Source organism: Trachypithecus francoisi, unplaced genomic scaffold (genome assembly GCF_009764315.1).
Source record: "Trachypithecus francoisi isolate TF-2019V2 unplaced genomic scaffold, Tfra_2.0 Lachesis_group17, whole genome shotgun sequence".
NCBI classification, from domain to species: Eukaryota; Metazoa; Chordata; class Mammalia; order Primates; family Cercopithecidae; genus Trachypithecus; species Trachypithecus francoisi.
In genome coordinates this window covers 1,604,716-1,621,137 of record NW_022681462.1, presented here as the reverse complement: position 1 = coordinate 1,621,137, position 16,422 = coordinate 1,604,716, and the positions used below count along the sequence as shown (strand labels likewise).

Sequence of the window (16,422 nt, the reverse complement as noted above, 5' to 3'; positions counted from 1 at the left end):
TCATGAAACAGCCTGTAATTAGGTACTTCATGCCAGCCTAGGGATTGTTAAATGAACACAATCTAGGAAACCATCTGTTGTTCAAGGCTGTGGCTCTAATGGACAAAGGATGTGTGACCGTAGACATTCAATATGGAAGACATCTTTTTAATTATTTTCCATTGCTAACTTAAAGCTTAAACTTTTAAAGGAAAAACTAGTTTATGGAAATGATTGTAAGATACTTATTTCAGGAACTTGAGCTGTATCATTTTTTTTCTTGTTATGAATTTAACTTTATTTATTTTCTGTTTCAGAAAATTCTTCCAGGAGGAAATACATCGTTTGATGTAGTTTTTCTTGCAAGAGTAGTAGGAAATGTAGAAAATACTTTATTTATTAATACATCTAATCATGGGGTATTTACTTACCAGGTAAGAGCCAGAATTAAAACTTATTTCATACAATATGATTATTACCTCTGCCTTATATGCCAGCCTTTTAAGAACCCAGGAACTCAGAGGATAACAGAAAATGTAGGAGTTTAAACTTAGAGCATTGTTATACTTACAGTGAATATCTCTATTCAAATCAGACTGAACAGGTGATTTTAAAGCGACAGCTAAAGTGCTAATAATCTAAGATTGGTTGACAATAGTGAAAAGTATTTTCATACTGACTTACACGTTCTTGTTTAATTTTTACTTTTACACATTTATGAAGCATGCTTGATAATAGTGTCAAGATTAAAACATTCGTGCCTACTTTAGTAAGTTTTTTTTATAAACTTATTTTTACATAGAATTTTGGTTTAGGTCATTAAGGAAAGTTAATGTATGTAGGAGTCACATAGTAAATCTTTTTGTATATCAGCTATTATTCTGTTTGTGAATCAAGATTTTTGTATATCAAGACTATTAAGGCTGGGTATGGTAGTTCACACGTGTAATCCCAGCACTATGGGAGGCCAAGGTGGGAGGATCACTTGAAGCCAAGAGTTCAAGACCAGCCTGGGCAACAAAGCAAGACCTCATCTCTACAAAAAACATTTTTAAAAATTAACTGGGCACAGTGGTGAGCACTTGTATCCTCAGCTACTCAGGAGGCTAAAGTGAGAGGATCACTTGAGCTCAAGAGTTCAAGGCCACAGTGAACTATGATTACACCACTGTACTCCACCCTGGGTGACAGATCAAGACCACATCTCTAAAAGAAAAAAAAAAAACAAAGATTCTTTTTTTTTTTTTTTGAGACGGCGTCTCGCTCTGTCGCCCAGGCTGGAGTGCAGTGGCCGGATCTCAGCTCACTGCAAGCTCCGCCTCCCGGGTTTACGCCATTCTCCTGCCTCAGCCTCCCGAGTAGCTGGGACTACAGGCGCCCGCCACCTCGCCCGGCTAGTTTTTTGTATTTTTTTAGTAGAGACAGGGTTTCACCGTGTTAGCCAGGATGGTCTTGATCTCCTGACGTTGTGATCCGCCCATCTCGGCCTCCCAAAGTGCTGGGATTACAGGCTTGAGCCACCGCACCCGGCCAAAAACAAAGATTCTTAACAATAATTGCTCATATTTGTCCAGCAGTGTACTATACATGCCCTACTGTATGTATCTTTTTTTTTTTTTTTGGAGTCTCACTCTGTCGCCCAGCCTGGAGTGCAGTGGTATGATCTCGACTCACTGCAAGCTCCGCCTCCCGGGTTCACACCATTCTCCTGCCTCAGCCTCCCAAGTACCTGGGACTACAGGCGCCCACCACCAAGCCCGGCTAACTGTTTTGTGTTTTTAGTAGAGACAGGGTTTCACTATGGTCTTGATCTCCTGACCTCGTGATCCGCCTGCCTTGGCCTCCCAAAGTGCTGGGATTACAGGCTTGAGCCACCGCGCCCGGCCCGGGATTTTTTAAAAAAATCTTTTTATTGGTATCCAGTCTGTCTCCAGTACTACGATACAAGTTTCATGAGACCCAGCACATTATCTGTTTTTTTACTGTTGAATTGTTCACTATTGTATATGTGCCTAGCACCTCATAGACATTTAATAAATAGCAATATATTAATAATATCATTTGAATTACTGGTTTACCCTGCTTAGTCAACCTAGGGCCATCCCATGTGGGAATGAGCTGGGTCTAGGCTTTGGTATTTGAGAAGTTACCTGGGCGGTGGATCCATCTTCTGATGGCTGGGGTCAGGAAATCTTTTGACTCCCTGTTTTCTTCTTTTGTCTATTGCATGCCTTCTTGAAGGACTATTATTCGATTTCTAATATATTAAAGAAATCATTCTAAATTCACATACATGGTAAATCAAATATGTAGCCAAATCATGTACAGAAACAACATTTGTGGGGTTTTTTTTTTAAATAAAGGGATTGTTAATATTTTTCCATATAAATTAGATTTGCCAGTCTCCCTAGATCAGTTATAACTAAAAATATTAATTTTAAAAACAACTAACATTGCATTTTTTTCCTCCACTGAAACAGGTATTTGGTGTTGGAGTTCCAAATCCATATCGATTGAGGCCATTCCTTGGGGCCAGAGTCCCTGTGAATAGTAGTTTCTCACCTATAATAAACATCCACAACCCTCACAGTGAGCCTTTACAGGTGAGTTTATGATGCTGATTTTGAATAAGCTTCATTTTGGTGGGAATTAATGTCTTAGCATGAAATCTCAGTTTGTTACAGTTTCCAAGACTATTTAAAATAATAGGGTTTTATAGGTATATTGAAGAGGGGTATTACTTTTAGTACAGCTTGCTGTAGTCTGAATTTTGGAATACAGTGGTCTGGATTTTGAATTTTTGGAATCATTTTTAAAATGACTGTGGCTTCTCTGGTGTTATAGTTTAGGCAGCTCTGCATTTAAAGGAGTTTTTAGCTACACAAGGCTGCTTTTTTTTTCCTGCATTTCAACACCTTCTGGCCCAATATCCATGTTTTTTAAAACAGTTCAAGTTTATTTCTGGAAATAAATTTTTGGTGATGGCAGCCTAGAAATTAAAATCCAGGGAAAGAGTAATATAGAATTATGATTAAAAGCAAACTTGTTTTTTATTTTAAAAAATCAACTTCTTGTCTTCCCTCATCTTCTAGTAGTAATTGTTTTCAAGTGTGAAATTCCTCCTCACCAGCTCCTTGTCTCTTTCACAGTGGGAGTGGCCAGTGTCATTCCTTCAGAGGTTTTCTGAAATGTATACGTTACATCCTAGGGACTTAACTGTGTGACATGTGCAACCTCTGTGGCTTCTATTGGTGGTGTCTGTGTTAAAAGTAGATGTGAATGCTTTCTAGAATAGTCCAGGGTGCCAGAGTTCTTTCGGACCAACACTGAAGGACTTAAAGCAGCTTGAAAATGACAGGTGGAGGAAAACTACTGTATTTTGTGGTAAGTGTAGGGCTTTGGCAACTAAAATGGTTGTCCCAGACCACCCTGGTATAACTGTTTGTAAACAACGGAAGGGGAAATGAGAAAGAACCAGGGGACGTGTTCAGAGCCTGAATAGTGAAATGCTTAGAAATGATAAGTGAAAGCAGCAAGAAAGAAATCGCTCCCCAACACTTGGCAACATCTGGATGAAGATAGCTACTGATAAAAGTACTCTGCCCCAGTTTTAATTTTTGTAGCTGGATGTCTGCATCACAGAAAAACCTGCTCTTACGTCCTGCTTTTCAGGTGGGAAGTATTCCCTCTTATCCTCACTATCCTGTCGTTTACGTCCTTTTGATACTTTAGGTAATGGTGTAGTTTCCCTGTTCTGGCCGTTACTACAAAGCTATATAGAAACGTCCGAAATTCTTGCTGCTTTTTTTCCTTTTAAAAAAAAAAAAAAAAAAAAAAAAAGGCGGGGCACGGTGGTTCATGCCTGTAATCCCAGTACTTTGGGAGGCCGAGGCGGGCGGATCATGAGGTCAGGAGATCAAGACCATAGTGAACCCCTGTCTCTACTAAAAACACAAAACAGCCGGGCTTGGTGGTGGGTGCGTGTAGTCCCAGGTACTTGGGAGGCTGAGGCAGGAGAATGGTGTGAACCCGGGAGGCGGAGCTTGCAGTGAGTCGAGATCATACCACTACACTCCAGGCTGGGCGACAGAGTGAGACTCCAAAAAAAAAAAGACAAGACAGGGTTCAGGGTCTCACTCTGTCACTCAAGCTGGAGCGCAGTGGCATGATCATGGTTTACTACAGCCTTGATCTCCTGGCCTCAAGCATTCCTCCTGCCTTAGCTTCCCAAGTACTGAGATGAGAGGCGTGAGCCACTGTGCCTGACCTCTTACTCCGGTAGACCCGGCTGCATGAGTTGCCCGCTCTGCCGTAGAAGGGCTGTTCCAGAGTGCTCCAAGGCTGCTGCCTCATTGTGGTGGCCAGACGACAAGGATGGAGCTTGCAGGACTCAGCAGATGTTGGTCAGTCTGCAATTGCTGGAGTCGCCTTGCGGTCTGTACCTTTTCTCCTCAGCCTTTGGAGTTATCAAGCTATCGCCCAGCACAGTGATCACTTTGAATTCAATTCATGTAGTCTTTTTCCAGTTAAAACATTTTAATTCAAGATTTACACAAGAGAGCAAATGGAACACCAAAGCTGCTCTCTTAAAACCAAATATAGATTGTTTACCTGGGAAGACATTCTTAACCTCGTAGTCCAGTGTTTTTCTGTGTCACTAGTCTTGTCAATATTACAATAAGAAAATATTGAAAAATGAGAAAATGCATATGATTTGTTGATTATACAACATAAACACATGAGTATGTTCTCAGGAAAAAAATATTAACAATTCAAACATGAGTGAAACAAAAACATCCCTTTTAACTTCCTGCTTCCCAGTCCAGCTGTCCAGCAGAACTTTCCGCGATGATGGAATAGTTCTTTCCCTGCTCTGTCCAAAAGAGTGGCTGCTAGCTACGTGTGACTGTGGAGCTCTTTAATTCTGCTAGGGTGGCCGAAATGTTATTTCAACTAATTTAAATGTAAATAACCACATGTAGCTGATAGCTATTGCATAGACAGCACAGTTGCAGTCCAGGCCCTTCCTCATGGACACCACTTTTGCCACCTTGTATGTGTCATTCTAGACCTTTCTCTGTGCATGTAAGCATGCGGGCACAGAAACATTTATTGTGAGAATTTGTTTACACATAATATATTCTGTATATAATGCTTGGCTTCCTTTTTTTCCGAAACTATACTAAATTAGAACAAATAGCACTGGACTAAAAATAATGTGTCAGGTTCCTAGTTTTAATGTAATTATTTCTTTGACTTTGTACTTTAGGCTTTTTCTGTCTCTATTTCTTTATTCATTTTCTCTGTTATCAGTAGGTGACCTTTTAATCTTCTGGGTGTTTTTTGTTTTTTTTTTTTGGTTTGTTTGTTTGTTTTCCAGGCACGGCTGGAGTGCAGTGGTACAGTCTTGGCTCACTGCAGTCTCGACCTCCCAGGCTCAAGCAATCCTCTCACCTCAGTCTCCTGAGTAGTTGAGACTACAGGTGCACACCACCACACCTGGCTAATGTTTTTTATTTTTTTTGCAGAGACAGAGTCTCACTATGTTGCCCAGGCTGGACTGCAACTCCTGGGCTCAAGTTAAGCACCGCCACCTAGCCTCCCAGAGTACCGGGATTACAGGCATGAGCCACTGTGCCTGGTCTAATCTTCTGTTTTTAAGCATTGTTATACTTGTTTGCTTGATACCTGGAAAGATTAATGAAATAATATGTGATGTTTTCTGGTTTTCCAGAAAAAGTTCTACAGTCGTCCTATCATTTAAGGTGCTATTATTAATACAATAAGCACTATAGATGAGCACTGTAATAAATCAGGAGGCAAGAAATAATACAATCTACAGTTTATCAGTCTTTCGTAAATGCATTACTTTTACAGCAGCAACTCCCCAGCCCCTACCAAAAAACAAACAAACAAACAAAACCCTTTAAGGGGCCAGGCAGGTTGGCTCACGCCTGTAATCCCAGGACTTTGGGAGGCCAAGGCGGGTGGATCACGAGGTCAGGAGTTCGAGACCAGCCTGGCCAACATGGTGAAACCCCATCTCTACGAAAAATACAAAAATTAGCTGGGCGTGGAGGCGTGTGCCTGTAATCCCAGCTACTCAGGAGGCTGAGGCAGGAGAATCGCTTGAACCCAGGAGGCAGAGCTTGCAGTGAGCCGAGATCACACCACTGCAGTCCAGCCTGGGCGACAGAGACTCCGTCTCAAAAAAACAAAAAAAAAAATCTTTAAGCTTATACTGAAGAATTGCCATTTTTCTTGCTTTGTTCTTTTTTCTTCACTCCTGGAGGACTTCTTGTGATGAAACAAGTGAACGTTTTCCACCCCTTCTCGTAGCTTCACCCCAAATGTAATTGAATTAAATGTATGTTTTCTTTTAAGAGCTAGAGTTAACTTACCTTTAAAGAAAAGTCTCCTGTCTTATGACCCATTTTGTTTGTATATATTTACCCAAAAGCAAGGAAAGCAGATGTCCACACCAATACTTGTACTCAGTATCCACAGCAGTTTTCTCTATAATGGCCAGACATTGGAAACCACTCAAATGTCCTTTCAGTGTGTGTATTGAAAAACTGCAATGTAGTTATCAAATAGAAGTGAACTATTAATGCATAAACAATGTGGTAGACCCCAAAATAATTACACTGAGCAAAAGAAGCCAGACACAAGAGTAGATACGCTATTATTCCATTTACATAAAACTCCAGAAAACATGAGCTAGTCTGAAGTGATAGCAGATCAGTGGTTGCCTAGAAAAATAAGAAGGGACAGAGAAGGATGAATGGATTGCACAAAGCATGAGGAAGCTTTTGGTGATAATGGATATATTTAATATCTTAATTACAGTGATGGTTTTATGCCCAAACACATACGTCAGGATTCATCAGGTTGTATACTTTAAATAGGTATTATTTATTTTACATCAGTGATAATAAAGCTGTTTTTAAAAAAATCATAAGCTTGAGCATAAGCCACAGAAATATTTTTGCTTCCAGTAGAAACCACATATTTTCATGTTCCACTAGAGTTGTATATATCTCAAAATAATATTTACACTCTTCACCATTTCACAGTTATGGTAGATCCACTGCTGGATCTTGTTATAAATGTATGGATAAAGAAGCACTTTATGTTACTATAAGAAAAACAAAATTTATGTTTCCAAAACTTGGTAATTTTTGTAAATTATTCCCTTTGGGAAAAAAAAAAGTATCCTGTTACTTCTAAAATCTGGTTTCTGGAACAACTATTATACTTACACTGTTTCTAAGTAAAATTTTCAAAGTTACCTTAATTAAAAATACCACTATTGCTTACACATACAGAGCACTAAATTTAGTGATATGATACATATCCTACATTTGTATCTTTAAATGTTTTTGAATGTTTTGTGATAAACAATTAGGATGTCAGAATTATTTCTCTGTAATAGCAATCACGTGCTTTGAGAATATGACTTTGAACTTAGCCATCGTGTGCTCTTTTGCCCCAGGTTGTAGAAATGTACTCTAGTGGAGGAGACCTTCACCTAGAACTCCCAACGGGTCAACAAGGAGGTACCAGAAAACTGTGGGTGAGTTGTAACCTGGTTTTCTCTTGTGTGTGCTCCCATGAAACCAATTATTCTTAAACTGGAAAATACTTAACTCCTTATAGGCTGAACAAATATGGACTTCTCTTTAATCATTGTCTTAATGTTAGTTTATGTCAAGTATATATGAAAATTGGAGGAGAGCGTGAGGAAGGAATATAAGTAGTAATTTTTGGAAAGGGCAGCAAATAAAATTGGTGGGAGTTCTACCCCACTACATGGAAAGTAACGTCAGCTATTCTTTCTCAGAATTATATGGGTAAAGTTTTCTTTGAGTATGATAATTTATGATGTGCTTTACACATAAAAAAAAAGTAAAGGATTAAAAAAATGTCAGAAGGATTCGTTGTGGTTTTGTTTTTGAAGGTAAGTAATTGAACGTTCATATTCACCGTTGGTAAAGGAGATGGCACTTGCAGAAGGAACCTAGGCAAGCACCTGTGATGACTTAGAAAATTTTTAATTCTTGAAGGTGATCTATGTTCACCTTCAATATTGTTGAATATTTAACAATATTAACCAAATTAAAGATATGTAAGAGAACCTTATTTGTAAAGGTTCTTGGCATGTGAGAGTTTTAAAAATGTTTACATGCTTTAATCCAAGAGGGAGAAGGCAATTGTGGTCAATTCAGTTCCATACTCAGGTCACTCAGATCACTGCTCATCTCTAATTGGAGGAACACAAATTTTACCACCAGGAATAAGGTTTGAGAATCAGAGTTTCTTTATTAACTGCTGTTACACACACACAGCCTCTTGATTCTGTCTTCTGACCAGTCTTGACCAGGGAAGAGATGTGGAGATTACATTTTTAGGATGTTAATATAAACATTTAGAAACAAATTTATCAGCCACTAATTTGGTTAATTCTCAGAATATAGAAACACACTAGCAAAAAGAAATATGCAATGGACAGTTTATTTATGTCCTTTCACAAAAATGTTTCACCTTGAAATTATGGTGTTTGAGTGAAAAATCATTTATAAAGCAATGCTTCAGAGGATTAAATTCAGACTACTGAATCTGTATATATTATGATTCTAGACAGAATAAGAACTTCCTGTGAAATATAATTGGTATCTAATAAATAGAGAATTCAGATTTTTAAATAGTCAAGAATGATAATGAATGATAACAGAATAGCATGTTTTTATAGTCCTAGTGGCTGCAAAAAAAGGTACAGTAATTCTTATTCCTACAAACTTAGACTGAGAAAAAAGCCAACGGGCTGTGACCTCACCTCCAGCCTATTTCAGTGTATATGAGAAAACTGCAGAGACCAAAGCAACTCCCTAGAGTTGGGGAGTGGATGGTCCATCCCTCCGATCCTAGGAGGATTCCAATCTCCTGTTTTCTGCTTTGGGACTAAAAAGAGCATAGGGATAAGTGAAGGCCCACTAAGCTCTAGAATACAGGAATCTCCTAAAATATGCTGAAAGGTTTGTGCAGAGAAGAAATTCCAGTAGTCCCCAGGGAGCCATGTTGTTCTAAAACCAGGAAAGAGATTACCCCTCAAAATGTTTTTTCCAGTAAGTCTTCCTTTTAGTATATAAATGTTCTCTGATTACAGTACTGAAAATGTGTGCTGTCTTACATGAATGCAGTTGGTAAACTGTAGATTTCCTAGAGAAGCTTTGCATTGTTAGGTTTTCCAGGAAAGAGCAGTGTAAGCCCTGCTGGTTATCATTTATGGAGGTTCTTGTGGACTTCTAGAGAAGTATTTTCCTCTGATGGTGACATTTCTGTTGGTTAAATTTCAAGACTGAGTTATATACACAAACACCACTAACTAGAATGTTAAAAAATAACTGGTTTTGTAGATTAGTTTTACCTTTTAATGGGTCTTTTGTAACTGACAATTTGTTTTCAGATCATTTGACTTCTTTTACTTTGCCTACTTTTAATATCATATTTAATAGATTCACAGCAGCACATTTTTCACATTTTAAAGTTTTCCAGAAATGGAGTGTGTGTTACATATTGGTTTAATTAGCAATGCGTTTTGTATTAATAGGCATATAAAATACTCATCTTTCATTCAGTGTCATCCAGTTCAATAAACTGTGGTGGTTTTGCTCCATTACGAATGCTGTGCTACATTATGGTCTGTTAACTTGTCAGGAAATTCCTCCTTATGAAACCAAGGGAGTGATGAGAGCCAGTTTTTCATCTAGAGAAGCAGATAATCACACAGCCTTCATAAGAATAAAGACCAATGCTTCAGACAGCACAGAGTTTATCATTCTTCCTGTTGAGGTTGAAGTTACAACAGGTTAGTAGAAAACTGATGAAATCAAAAGTTGTTTTGTTTTCAGTGTAGCTTACTCTGGCAAAGTGAACAATAATTGTTGACTTTTCTTTTTTCCAAGCTCCTGGGATTTATTCCTCAACTGAAATGTTAGATTTTGGTACACTAAGAACACAAGGTAAAAAAATCTTTTAAAAGAGTCTTTATGGAGTTGTTGTTCTTTATTTTTTTAAATCCCTGTATTCAGTGGTCTACTATACTTTGTAATTCAGCTTTAACATTATTTCGCAGTGGGTTGCATGATCTTGTACAAATCTTCTTTTCAGACTCAGTGCGTTTACCAATTTATACCCCATTTCTCTGAGGGGTGGGTGGCATTGCTTACCAGGTTGGAAAACAAGGCCATGGGATAATTTAAGTCATCTAAATGGAAGATTGAGGCAGAAAGTAGTTTTCTAGTTTCTTAATCCAGTTGCTCATGGATTCATTTATGCTCAATGTTGATTTTTACTTCTGGATTTTGTTTAGATGTGAGTTTATTAAATTACATTATGACAAAATGTTAAAAGCTTGTCACAGCTGTTCAGAAAATTCAAATTCTACAATTAAAAACAACCAAGTAAAGAATTTTACTAAGGAAAAACTAAGAGTACTTGTAATTTGGGATGTATATGGACTGTATATATAATAAAATGTAGTTAAGATTGAAAACCACATCTTTAAAAGTTAGATTTGCTTTTAATATGTTTTTACATTGTAAATTATTAATTTGCTTCATTATGTTTTGCTGAAAAGCTAAAAGATTAGTAATGTCTGAGTTCACTAAAAAAATAATATTTTGGAGGCTGGGCATGATGGCTCATGCCTATAATCCCAGCACTTTGGAAGGTGGAGGCAGTCAGGTCACCTGAGGCCAGGAGTTCAAGACCAGACTGGCCAAGATGATGAGACCCCATCTCTACTAAAAAAAAGTACAGAAGTCTGCTGGGCATGGTGGTACATGCCTGTAATCCCAGCTACTCAGGAGGCTGAAGTGGGAGGATCGTTTGAACGCTAGAGACTGAGGTTGCAGTCAGCCAAGAATGCGCCACTGTACTCCAGCCTTGGTGACAGAGCAGGATTCTGTCTCATTTAAAAAAAAAAAAAAAAAGTGTATATTTTGGGGTTTTCAAAAATCTGGTTTAAGAGGGAACAGTTCTTATAATACACAATGTCCTTATGAGTAAAGCAATTACCACCTAATGTTTCTTTTTATTAATGTTATTGTCATTGTATTTCACAAATTGATAGTTTCAATTTGATGTCTTACAAGGTGAAGATTCTAACTTGGTTTAAAGACACATCTTTTTAAGAAATATTTCTTTTCCTCAATTTTAACAGATCTACCAAAAGTTTTAAACCTTCATTTATTAAATTCAGGAACAAAAGATGTACCAATAACAGTAAGTTTTTACTTCTTTTTTTTTTTTTTCTAATTTATATATTCTTTGTTTTCACATGTATTACAAAGTTAAAAATAATTAAACCCTTACTCTAAAAGAATTCTATTTTGTGATGACCTGGTGACATTTTGGTTCTAAGTGTGATGTGAGAAACCAGTTCGGCCCCAGCCACCCAGATTTTAAGGATGAGCGGGAAATAGGCAGTCTTTTCAAAGTAAGTTTGAACCAAAGTTCATGAGTTTCTTATACAGGCACAGTCATATAAGAGGCCTGTTCTGATAGATCCTAAAATCTGTGGGCCATGTGGAAAGAAAAACAGGTTATAAGGATTTTATCAGATTTGGTTGTTGGAGTTGAGGTATGGGCAGGAAAGAGGAAAAAGAGTCAGATGAACTGGGAAGAAAATAAGCAAAAAAAAAAATGTTGTAGGTAGTGGTAAAGTGCTGTTAACACTTGTCGCAGGCTTCCTAACTAGCAGTTACTGAACTGTCATAGACAGCACATTATAAACTGTAAACTCCCTCACACATATGTACCGAATAAGTTACTTTTAGGCCATATAGTGGAATTGAGGTGCCGTTAGATCGTTTTAGGGAAAAGGGGGATATCTAAGTTTTGCCTTGGCCCACAACCTCTCTCTCTGATGAGGTCCCTAACATATATACATAGGGAATCATTATATAGGAAAATAGAACATTTTTACTATAATTTGTGCTGATACCGGAAACTCCTGTGAACTGATAAAATGAGATATAGATCATGTGGGCTTGAGATTTAAGGGACCTTTGTCCATCGATGGCCATACCCAGATTTTCTCACCAGCTGGTGGAGTAGACCAAAGAGAGAAGAATACACAAACCCCAGCGAGGAAGCAAGAGATGGTCTTCCCAGGTAACGATGTTCCGATGCCCAGTGACCTTCCTCACCAGTGGGATCGGGGTGCAGGCAGCGTCCTCATATCTGACCTAGCATTTCTCCCAATGTGATTTGGGGATTTGATGGGAAAGTACCTTTACTAAGCCTGAGCAAACCAGCCTAACTTTTTACATACAATGAATGGACTAAAATATCTTTTTCAATGAACATTTTATAGAAAAATGAAATTGGCAAGTAACCCGAAGAATGTAAAGAACTAGTATTCAGTTCACTTATGACATGGCATTAAATAGGCCCCTGTTTGTCCTTTTTCTTATTTACTAAGGAGTTTTTGGATACATTGTAGGTGAACATTTTTCCTCTTACTGAGTCAGGCACTAGGCTAGTGCTGTTATGTAGTAAATGTATTACTTTAATACCTATAAGGTGCAGTGGTCCTAGTTTTCTAAATAGGAAAACTGAGAGCTTTTTTTTTTTTTTTCCTGGAAGTGACTTACACAACTATAAAAAATGCAAAAATAGGCCAGGCATGGTGGCCTCACACCTGTAATCCCAGCACTTTGGGAGGCTGAGGCGGGTGGATCACCTGAGGTCAGGAGTTCAAGATCGGCCTGGCCAACATGGCGAAACCCTGTCTCTACTAAAAATACAAAAATTAGCCAGGCATGGTGGCACGCGCCTGTAGTACCAGCTACTCAAGCTGAGGCAGGAGAATTGCCTGAACCTCAGAGGTGGAGGTTGCAGTGAGCCAAGATCGCGCAACTGTGTTCCAGCCTGGGTAACAGAGCAAGACTCTCTCTCAAAAAAAAAAAAAAAAGTAAAAGGTATATGAAACATGAAAGTATATTATACAGTGCCACTTAGCAATCACATATTTATGAATGTATCGTTTTAATTGCACAGTCAATATTTCTGTTAAAAACCTATATATATCTATTAATATAATACATCTGTACCTACCTATGTGTATGTCTTTTATAATATCCAAAGCCCAAACTCTGCCAGTGTTTTGGTGGTTAGCTATTTCCTCTTTCATTCACCCATTCAATAAACATTTAATGAGCATCAACTATATGCCAGCTGCTATGCTGACTGAGAATACAGCAGTGGATCAGACCACCGGAGTTCCCTACCCCATGGAGCTCACTGTTAATCAGGGCTTCCTGGAACTCTGGGAGATACTTAGATTTTATTCTAAGTGTAATGGGAAATTAGTATAGGATTTTAAACAGCAGAGTGACATCATCTGATTTATGTGTTGTAAAGGTCACTGTAGCTACTTTGTGGAGAGTGAACTTACAGACATGGAAGGACAGAAAGCAAAGGAGACCACTTGGGATCTGATTTAGCAGTCAGCCTGAGAAATGATGGTGGCTTAGACGTCCCACCTTATCAGCTATGAGGCAAGCCCACCCACCGTGGAAACTGAGTTTTCAGAGCTCTTCTTAAGTTTTTTTCTGTGTGTTTCAGCATTTTCTGCATAATTCACCAGGCTTAGACTGATGGCTATTTAGAAGGGTTCCTGCCTCCTCCTGTTTCACAAACATAGAATTTTTAGGATTTGCTAAGCAGTGCTAGAAGCTGGAGTTTTTTTTTGTTTTTTTTTTAATTCCCCTTCAGGGAATTCATTCTCTTTCTAAATATGGGATTACTAAAGCAAGCAATTCCAAATAAAAGTTCCTCACCTGCTAACAGACAGGATGCCCATGTCCAAACTCTCCTAATATGTCTGTAATGCAACTTTGAGAAAATGGCTTTCTTCAGCATTTACAAAACATTAGTGCTATATAAATGATGGAATAAGTTTGCCTGAGATGTCTTCAGAGGAATGTTTGGATGAGGTTTCCCTTGGTAATGGACAAATTGGAATCCAAGTGGTCTCCTTTGCTTTCTGTCCTTCCATGTCTGTAAGCATATCAGCTTAACATATGCTTTAGTGAATTGGTACACACATTATTAGAAATACAATGTTAAATGCTGAAAGGTTATTTCCCTTGTTTGCTCAAGTGCTTTTATAAGCAATTTTAGAATGTTCCAGACCCTTGAATTTCACTTGAGGGTACTGAGCTTTAGTTGGGTCTGAATGTTGTGAGAAAAGCCTAGAACTCTATTTAGAACATATGCAAGCTTGTGAGCTGCCTTTCCTGCGAAACTTGCAGTAGTGTTTCCACTTCTTGATTATCTGTGAGTTAGCAGTAGTCACTAATATAAAACAGGTTGTTTGTATAAATATGCTGACTACAAGGTGATGATTGTGTGTTAGTTCTCATTTAAAGCCACACCAGAATGGGCCAGCTACTTAAATGTTTTGTCTTGGGTTTGTTTGTTTGCTTTGTTATTGTTTCCTTGGAAAATGGGTTTTAACAATTTGGGTTTCTTTTTACTGATAATGAGTGAACAATTCAGACCACTTATATAAAACATGAGTTTTCAGTTGAATATTTCTTTGTTATTACTGCAGCATATTTTAAGGTAGCAATACTAATGTAAAGTTTTTATCTGGTAAGAAAAATCTTAAAGTGGTGTGTTTCATATGAAAAAAATTCATCAGCTATTTTAAGTTCTTACTACTTACAGTGACTATATTTTAACAAACATCCTTGCTTAGCTATTTCTGGCTTGGTGGTGTACAGGCTGATAACACTCAAAAAATGTTGTGCTTGTTACTGATGAACTCCCACTTCTAGCCTTTAAGCATATTGAAAAATGGTCAGACCTTCATTGTATATCCAGAGTTAGTTCCTTCCGGTGGGTTCTTGGTCTCGCTGACTTAAAGAATGAAGCCATGGACCTTCGCGGTGAGTGTTACAGCTCTTAAAGGTGGTGCGGACCCAAAGAGTGAGCAGCACCAAGATTTATTGTGAAGAGTGAAAGAACAAGGTTTCCACAGTGTGGAAGGGGACGCAAGCAGGTTGCCTCTGCTGACTCAGGTGGCTAGCTTTTATTCCCTTATTTGGCTCCACCTGCGTCCTGCTGTTTGGTCCATTTTACAGAGCGCTGATTGGTCCATTTGACAGAGTGCTGATTGGTCCATCTTACAGAGTACTGATTGGTGCATTTACAATCCTTTAGCTAGACAGTGTGCGCTGATTGGTGCGTTTTTGTGGAGTGCTGATTGGTGCATTTACAATCCTTTAGCTAGACACAGAGCACTGATTGGTGCATTTACAGTCCTCTAAACAGAAAAGGTCTCCAAGTCCCTACTCAATCCAGGAAGTCCATCTGGCTTCACCTCTCAATCCCCCATCTAAATAGAACACACCAACTGCTGTTGGGAATTATACAATGCCCGTTCTAGTGACTTCCTGCTGGATAGGGGCCAAGAAGGGGCCCTGCAGTGGTAGTGTCCTCCAGAGGGGAACTCTCTAGGCCTGCCAAGGGGCCAGTGGGTCGATCCGGGGGTCCTCGGTAGAAGTTGTTAGTTGAGCTCATTTGGGGTTCCATTTATAAGACCATCTGTAGCTTGATGGCCTCGATCCTAGAAGAAACACATTTGACAAGGAGGTTAAAAATACAGGGCCCAAAGCGAGTAATAGCAAGATGGCTGTCACAGGACCTAGAAAGGGGAGAAGCCATGTCACCTAACTCCAGAAGTTGGTATAAGAGTTTGAAAGGCATCATCTGATTTCAGAAGCCTTGTCCTGTAAACACTGGGCAGCATCTCATACTATCCCCAACTGGTTAGTGTAAAAAAACACTCTTCCTGTAAGAAGTTACAAAGTCCTTCTTTCTCAGCAATGAGGAGGTCTAGTCCTCGGCAGTTTTTGAGAGTCACTGCTGCCAAAGAGTCTATTTGGGATTGTAGAATAAGGATAGATTTTGTTATTTCTTGCAAACTGTCTGAGAAGTCCTTTGAGAGTTTGTGGTAGTAGGGTAATAAAATAGATAAGCCTGCTATTCCGGTTCCTGTAGCAGTGGATATTTCTGTAAGTAGGGGTATTAGTTGTATGACCCTGCGCTGAGGGACTTGAGCTTTGAGGGGCACTGATTTCCATAAGATTAGAAGTTAGGATAGTACATGTTACACTGTTAACTTTTAGGAAACTTTACTTTTATTGAAAGCCTTGTAAGATTGGGATTTAAAAAATTTTTTTGCTGTTAATAAAACCTCGTCCAGTCCATATTAACTTAGAGTTGGTATAGATGGCTCCTTCCTAATTTTGTAAGTACTGTAAGGTTTGGCTGAGTGCAAACAGCTCGCAGGTTTGAGCAGAACAATTATTAGTCAGTTTTTCTAACTGCTTCTACAAGAGTTCCCTTATCACTTACTGAATACCCATT

The 16,422-nt window shown here is 38.6% G+C and overlaps 1 protein-coding gene across 2 annotated transcripts in view; it reads left to right on the top strand.

Moving 5' to 3' along the window:
* The window catches only part of TMEM131 (transmembrane protein 131), a 250,769-nt gene that overhangs the window by 159,644 nt on the left and 74,703 nt on the right, over positions 1 to 16,422 (top strand). For both annotated transcript variants that reach the window (XM_033238933.1, XM_033238932.1), the window contains exons 6-11: positions 297 to 413; positions 2,460 to 2,582; positions 7,475 to 7,555; positions 9,697 to 9,847; positions 9,945 to 10,001; positions 11,204 to 11,265. In XM_033238933.1, the coding sequence (XP_033094824.1) occupies positions 297 to 413; positions 2,460 to 2,582; positions 7,475 to 7,555; positions 9,697 to 9,847; positions 9,945 to 10,001; positions 11,204 to 11,265 (591 nt within the window). The remainder of the gene's footprint in view (positions 1 to 296; positions 414 to 2,459; positions 2,583 to 7,474; positions 7,556 to 9,696; positions 9,848 to 9,944; positions 10,002 to 11,203; positions 11,266 to 16,422) is intronic.